The sequence below is a fragment of the Echinops telfairi genome, unplaced genomic scaffold (assembly GCF_000313985.2).
Source record: "Echinops telfairi isolate 266 unplaced genomic scaffold, ASM31398v2 ScPeMD7_655;HRSCAF=1070, whole genome shotgun sequence".
Taxonomy (NCBI): domain Eukaryota; kingdom Metazoa; phylum Chordata; class Mammalia; order Afrosoricida; family Tenrecidae; genus Echinops; species Echinops telfairi.
In genome coordinates, this window is record NW_022104553.1 from 16,814,043 (window position 1) to 16,821,647 (window position 7,605).

At 59.4% G+C, this 7,605-nt stretch overlaps 2 protein-coding genes across 2 annotated transcripts in view; both read left to right on the plus strand.

The window, feature by feature from the left end:
• Positions 1–303: 303 nt before the first annotated feature.
• On the plus strand, positions 304–5,746 carry SBK3 (SH3 domain binding kinase family member 3). The gene is made up of 4 exons (XM_004715647.2): positions 304–371; positions 878–1,028; positions 1,476–1,678; positions 3,214–5,746. The coding sequence occupies exons 1-4, from the start codon at positions 327–329 to the stop codon at positions 3,892–3,894; spliced, it is 1,080 nt and encodes a 359-aa protein (XP_004715704.1). The 5' UTR covers positions 304–326; the 3' UTR covers positions 3,895–5,746.
• A 1,391-nt stretch (positions 5,747–7,137) lies between these two features.
• Positions 7,138–7,605, plus strand: part of SBK2 (SH3 domain binding kinase family member 2) — a 10,300-nt gene continuing 9,832 nt past the window's right edge. The window contains exon 1 of the mRNA XM_004715714.2: positions 7,138–7,195. The gene's annotated coding sequence lies outside the window, so the exon portion shown is untranslated. The remainder of the gene's footprint in view (positions 7,196–7,605) is intronic.

Consider the following 7,605-nt stretch of genomic DNA (forward strand, 5'->3'; position numbering starts at 1 on the left):
ACCCAGTAAGCCAGGGGCAGGGCGGGAGGAAGGCCAGAGAGAAGGGGAGGGGAACAGCGGGGGAGAACTAAGCAGGTCCACAGGGAGAGACCATCACAGGGAGACAGGAGGAGGAGAGGCGTGCAGAGAGGGGAAGCCTGGGGAGAGCGAGGCTGGTCAGAGCAGCCGCGTCCAGAGGGAGACGCCCAGGGACAGCCAGGCCTTGCTTGGGTCTGTCACTGAGTGGCTGGGGGCACGGGGTGGCCGAAGGTGTGCAGTGCGGCTCGGGGAGGCTGGTTGCTTTCTGGGGAGCCTAGACGATGGGCTCCTGTCCAGGTGACCCTGAGATGGAGCTCAGGGACCGCAAGAGCCCTGAGGAAGGGGATGCAGAGGTGAGAGGTGGGAGACCAGGCGGGCAGGCAGGGGCAGAGGGAGACGAAGCCAGGGGTGGAAAGATGGAGGGGTGAAGGGCGAGGGGAGACAGGCAGAAGCAGAGGAGACCCAGGCCTCGAACCACAGACCCTAGAAGACTGAAGCAAGACAGAAGCCCTTGGAGAAGGGGACCCAGGCCCAGAGAACAAGGGACACAGAGGCGTGGGCCCCGCTAGGGCTGGGGGCTCTGGGCAGCTCCTGGAGATGAGAACGGGCGGGTCCCTGAGACAATCACTCCGAAGCTGGGCCAGGACACAATAACAGGTGTCCCCAAGGCCTGGTGACTCACTGTGACTCATCAGCCTCTCTGGAGACAGTGACCCCTCCTGCCCTGCCCCATCTGAGCCCCAGGACAGACCACCCCCTTCCCCCTTGGTCCCTTCTGGCACCTGGCTCTCCGCAGTGCCATGACTCACCCCTCCCTGCCTCTGTCTTTCCCCACCCCCATGCCCCTGTCCACCCCCAGGAGGACACAGCCACGACCCTTCGGCGCTTTGTGGAGCTGACGGTGTCCAGGGTGACCCCAGTGCGGAGTCTCCGGGTCCAGTACTGCCTCATTCGCAAGCTAGGCTCGGGCTCCTACGGCCGCGTGCTCCTTGCCCGGCCTCGCCGAGGCGGTGAGTTGAGCCACCTTGGCCTGGACTGCCCCCAGGAGAGCTGAGGGACAAGGGTCCCCACCCACCCACCACTCGGAGCCCTCAGAAGGCTAAGAGCGCAGTGGCCTTCAGTGTAACCAAGTTCACCCGGAGATAGTGAGGGACTGGCCAAGGCCACTCGGAAGGCAGGCAGCAGAAGACCTTGGGTTTGAACCCCCACCACCGTGTCTGCCCAGCACTGCAGGCTCAGGGAGGGTGAAGCAAACCACACAGGGTGTGTGTGTGGGTGGGTGGGGGGGGACAGACACACACCTCCCACCTGGACAGACAGGAGCCCCAGGGAGTCAGGGACCCTTTTCTGGGCCCCGCCCCTGCCCTCCTTAACTGAGTGTGCCAAGACCCAGAGAGAGCTTGGGCAGCTGGTCGGAAGGCCCGCGGCCATCCACGCACCGGCTTTGTCCCCGGCAGGTCCCTTGGTGGCTCTAAAGCTTCTTCGTAGGGACTCTGTCTTGAGGGACACCTTCCTGAGAGAGTTCTGTGTGGGCCGCTGCGTCTCCTCACACCCAGGCCTGCTCCAGACCCTGGCGGGCCCCCTGCAGACCCCCCAGTATTTTGCCTTTGCCCAGGAGTATGCGCCCTGTGGAGACCTCAGTGGGATGCTCCAGGAACAGGTGAGGCGGGCTTGGGGGGTGGACATGATGGTTGGGGCCATTCATCTCGGTTCCAACGCTTGTCCCGAACTCTGCTTCTGTCTCCAACCTTGACCTGTTCACCCCCAGCCCACCCTCAGCCCCTGCTGTCCTCCCGAGTTCCAATCCTGACTTCCACCCTGACCCCAACACAGAAGCCCCTGGAGTGGGGCGTGGGTAGGGAGTTGCTGGGCTGGGCGTGGATTGAAAGGGGGATGAGGCTGGGGTTGGGGTAGGTGACAGAGTTGGGATATCCCATAGCACCGGGATTGGGGCATGGGCGTGGACAGTTGGGTGGGCTGTGTTTGGAGGTAGTCTGTAGGGGGGTGACGGGTAAAGAGAAGAGCTTGGAGCGGTGATGTAGAGCGGAGGCAGGTGGGGATATGCATGTAAACAGTTGGACTGAATGGGACAAGATTCTAGTCGGAGTTGAATTTGAAGATTAAGTGGGGCATCGTTAGGAATGGACTTTGGATTTGAAACAGAGTTGGGGGAAAAATGGAAGGAAGGGCATGGTGGGTGGACGATGGATGGGTGGATGATGGATGGTGGAGGAATTGATGGGGGACTATGGGATGGAGGGATGGAGGGATGAATAGGTAAATGCAAGGAGGATCATATTAGAGTAGGAACAATGGATGGGTGAAATGCTGGATGACTGTTGACACAAGGAAGGATGAAAGGATGGATGGACGGGAGGAAAGCCGAGATGGACAAGAGAGAAGGAAGGAAGGATGAGTGGACAAGGTCTGACTAGCTGGTCAAAGGCATGTGGAGGAGCTTGACTGGTTTGATGGGTGGTTGGCTGGCTGTCAGGCTAGCAGGATGGATCCATTGGTCAATCAGCTGAGAACAAAACCGGGGAGTTTCAGAACAGGGTCTACAGAGTTAAAGGTGCGATCTAGGTAGGTTAGGGACTCAGACGAGGGTGAAGCATGGGATTTGGGTTTTCGCTCACCAAGGTCTGGTTGGTCAGCTTGGAGGAAGGTGAGTCGGTGGTCGGTGTAAGACATAAAAGAAACAATTTATAAATTATCAAGGGATCATGAGGGGGAAGCAAATTAGCTGATACCAAAGGTTCAAGTAGAAAGAAAATGTTTTGAGAATGATGACGACAACCTAGGTGCAAATGTGCTTGACACAATGGATGGATGGATGGATGGATGGATGGTGATAAGAGCTGTAAGAGCCTCCAATAAAATGACTTTTTAAAAAAGAACGATTAGGAGTGGTTTGAGTAGTAGTCTCAGGAGGGGGTTGAGCGGAACATTAAGAGGCCTCTGGTTAGAGCACTGGGGTTCAGGTTGGGAAGCCATCAGGGAGTTTGCCTGAGGGAGCAGAGATGAGGATGCAGGTTGGAGTTTGGGAGGATCTGGAGGTCTGGGAAGGGCTACGGGAATAGCCACTGATCTGGGTTCTGGATTAAGGGACCGCAGGAGCTACCACATGTAGCAGCTTGGGGGAAGTGGCGCCTCTCTGGGGGCCACCTGGCCATCACCATCTCTTCCTGGTCCCAGGGTCTCCCGGAGCTGCTGGTGAAGCGAGTGGTGGCCCAGCTGGCCGAAGCCCTCGACTTCCTCCATGGCCGGGGGCTGGTGCACGCGGATGTCAAGCCGGACAATGTCTTGGTTTTCGATCCCTTCTGTGGTCGTGTGGCCCTGGGCGATCTGGGTCTGACCCGGCCGGAGGGAAGTCCAACCCCTGCCCCACCGGGTCCACTGCCCTCTGCACCTCCCGAGCTGTGTCTTCTCCTGCCTCCTGACACCCTGCCCCTGAGCCCAGCCCTGGACTCGTGGGGGCTGGGCGTGCTTCTCTTCTGTGCTGCCACCGCTTCTTTCCCGTGGGATGTGGCGCTGGCCCCTGACCCTGAGTTTGAGGCCTTTGCTGGCTGGGTGACCACCAGGCCCCAGCCACGTCGACCACCGTCCCCCTGGGACCAGTTTGCACCCCCAGCCCTCCAGTTGCTCCAGGGGCTCCTGGACTTGGACCCCGAGACAAGGAGCCCCCCACTGGCTGTCCTGGACTTCCTGGGTGATGACTGGGGGTTAGGGGAGGACGGAAAGGGGCCTGGGAGCCTGGGGATCCTGTCCAGTGAGAATGGGGACGAGGAAGAGGGGGGCTCCAGCTTGGAGGAGTGGACGGATGAGGAAGACAGCAAAGATGATGGGAGGAAGGGGACAGATGGGGGAGCTCCCTGATCAGGGGACGGCGACAGGTGGCCGGAGCCTGGGCCAAAGGCCCCACCCCCACCCCCATGGCCACCTGGATGAGAGACAGCTGCTCAGGGAGCACAGAGGGGACACAGAGGACCTCTCCCAGCAGAGTGCTGGGTGCTGACAGAGGACGAGAGAATCCTGACCTCCAGCCCCTCCTCCTTCGGACCCCCGAGTCTACCTGTCTCCTCCTCCTCCTCCTCCAAGGGCCCATCCTTGTCGCTCATCCCTGGCTGCGTCTTCTTGAAAGGAGGCTGCTTCCCCCATGGACGAGTGTGGGTTCTCTGGGGACGTGGGGACGGCTTACCGTGACTTTCTGATGGGATCACGCTTCTCCTCTGTGGCCCCGAGAGGCTCCCTGGCTCTAGGGCTTCGACGACGAGCTTTCATCCAAGTGTCGGCACCACACAGATCCCATGGCCCTCCTGAGAGGGTCACACATCCTTTCTGGACCTCCGTTCGCACGCACACACACACTTTCTAGCCAACATACTATACCCACCACTGGGCCCCCTAGTGGAGCAATGATTAAGTGGTAACTGTTAACCAGAAGATTTGTGGCTTGAATCCACTGAGAGAGAGACAGAGACGAGAGAGAGACAGAGAGAGAGAGGGGCAGACAGAGGCCTGGCCATCCCAAAAGATAAAAGCCTTGGTAACCCAATGGGGGAGCTCTACTCTGTCACACTGCATTACTAAGAGTTGGGATCCTGACCCAATGGCTCCAGAGACCACCACCACCAGACTACACCTCCTGCCTCCAACACAGGCACCTTGCTCCAAGCTCCATAGGCCCAGGGCTTGGGAGCCTCCACCACATTCTCTGTCCTTCTCAGGGATGTGAATCTCAAGGGTTTGTGTCTCTGCTCTCTTGCCTGTCTCCCAGGCTGCACTTAGTCCTCACTTCTAGCACCTCCTACAAAGCGTCCTGTGTGACCTCCCGCTGGGCACTGAGCACCGTGGTGTGTGAACAGAGCGGGTTCTGATGGAGTCCATTCTTGTGTCTACGGGGCCAGCTGGCGTGGCCTTGGTGACTATGCACCAGGACCACAGCCCTTCTGGAAAGCACGTGTGTCTCAGGCTTGGGCTGGTTCAAGCCCTTGGGGCCAGGGCTAAGCAGGCCGGTTTGGTGTCCTCGAATCCCAAACACATGGGGACTGGATAGTGTGGGTTTCCACAGTAATGTATCATAGATTTTTTTTTTTTTTAGACTTGAGAGGGAATTCGCGCCCCCCAACCCCCGCCCCGCACTGCTGAATGGTAAAGTAGAAAGGCAGAGGCGAACAGGAAGGCCCTGGATACCATGGGCTGACACTGGCCGCAACAAGGGCTCAAGCACAGAACAACGGTGAGGTCGGGGCCCAACCGGACAGTGTTTCATTCTCTTGTGCACGTGGTCACTGTGAGCCAGAACCCACTCAATGGCTCTTAGCCACAGCCACGCCCCCAAACTACTGCACATCGGTCAACGTTAAGCCTTAAACCCTCACTATCCCCTCCCAATAGTTTGGCTTTAACAAGCACAAAGACTATCTGCCTCAAGCACTGTGCCCTAGCGAGATCTGTCTCCCAACCAAACTCGCTGCCATCCAGTCAGTTCTGACAACTCACAGCGACCACAGAGGACAGAAGGCAATTGCCCCCGGGGGGTTCTGAGGCTGCAGATCTGTACCTGCGCAGCCAGCCTCACCTCTCTCCCACAGAGCCGCTGGTGGTTTCAAATAACCTTGTGGTTAACTACCCACTGCACCCGCATAACCACTGCGCTCCCCCTCCGCAGGACAGATGTAGGAACTGCTCACGCGGTCTTGTCATAGGTCTCTTCCTCATTAAAAAACTCAAAGAAAATGTATCTACTGCCGTCGCCATCTTATTATAAAACTCAGGGGGGGAGTGTGGTCAGCCACGAGGGAGGAGGGAGAACGCGCTATCTGGGCCACCTCAGCTTGGTCTCCCCAAACGGAGCACCAACAAAGCCGTGACTCATGGTGACCTCGTGTGACACCTGGCATCCTTGCGTGACACGGTAGAGCGGGCGGCGTCCCTTGGGGTTTTCGTGGAGGCAGTGTTTACTGCAGGTGCCTTGGTGGTGCGGCAGTTTAAGCACGGGGCTGCTTAAACCCAAAGGTCAGTGGTGGGGACACCTCAGCCAAACCACTGGAGAGAGCGATGAACAGCCTCCGGAGGCCCTGTGGCTTTGTGCTTGTGTGGCCTGAAGCTTTATAAGGCAGCTAGCCAGATCTTTCTTGCGAGGCGCCACTAGGCAGCTTCAAATGTCCATGCCGCCATGGGGCCTGGGCTGAGCACAGCTCCTCTGGATAGTTGATTGTGATGCTTATTTCCCTCTCAGCCCCTGGGTCCTGACGCCCAGACCCCCTCCCTCAGACCCAAGAGTCCCAGTCCCCAGCCCCTCCTCCTTCAGACACACAGGGTCCCTCTCTCCCCAGTTGCTCCACCACCTGCTCCCGGCCTCCCGGGTCCTGCCCTTCAGGGTGGACCTGTGAGGTCATCTCTCACTACATCGTTCTGGAATTCCGCTATCTCATTCTTTCCCCAAACAAGACCCCAGTGTCCAGTCCCCCAGGAACATCTCTGCAAACACATGTGCTGTCCCTGTCACTGGGGCGCTGATGGGGGGCAGCTGGGATAGGTCAGCTGAGGAACAGCTTAGAGAAATGAGTTCATCCTGCACAGAGTCTGGATGCCCGCTCCGAGTGAGGAGCCCTGGAGGCGGGAGGTAGTGGCGGGCTCTCGGTCTCAGGGAGGAGGGGCTGGGAGCCAGGATTCTGTGGTCTGAGGGAGGAGGGGCTGTGGGGCATGAATCCTGGGTCTGAGGGAGAAGACACTGTGGGTCAGGACTACTGGGTCTGAAGAAGGAGGGGCTGGAGGTGGGAGGGGGAGAGCAGACAGGACTCAGTCTGAGAGGGGATAGGGCTGAGAGAGCACACACCTGGGTCTGAGGGAGGAAGGGCTGGAGGGTGGTGGGATGACAGGGTCTGAGTGAGGAGGCATGGGAGTCAGGAGTCCTGGTTTGAAGGAGGAGGGCTTGAGGTAGGAGGGGGAGCTCTTGGGTGCGGCCATATGTCAGTCCACAGTTACTTCTGGGAGTCAACACACGATGTCGCTCTGTCCCCAGTGGGGGGGAAGGGGTGGGGCTGGGGGAGTGGCCTCAAGACCCCCTAGGTGGGGGCGGGTCCTGCTCCTGGGCAGCCTCTGCTGGCATGGGCTCTAAGTGCCGGGCATTGGCCACTGCAGGCAGCCGAAGGGTCAGGAAACCCGGGAGAAGGTGAGGCCTGGAGGTCTGATTTGGGTCAGGAGTAGGGCAAAGGTGCCAGGGCCCGAGGCAGGCAGCTTCTGGGGATGGAAATGGCCAGTGTGCCTCAGGGGAGTGGGATGGACCCTGGGCTACAATGTGGGGGAGCCTTAGGAAAAGGGACCCTTGGTTCCTGCATTCTGTGAGGGGCAGAGGGTTCCAGAGAGGGCGGGGCTGGGGGCTCAGACTCTTGAGTTCCTGAGGGCTGCTGGGGTGGGATTCTGGTCCTGGGACTGAGGGAGGAGGGCTGGGGGTCAGGACTCCGGGTCTGAGGGAGGCGGGCTGGGGGTCAGGTCTCCTGGTCTGAGGGAGGAGGGCTGGGGGTCAGGACTCCTGGTCTGAGGGAGGAGGGCTGGGGGTCAGGACTCCTGGTCTGAGGGAGG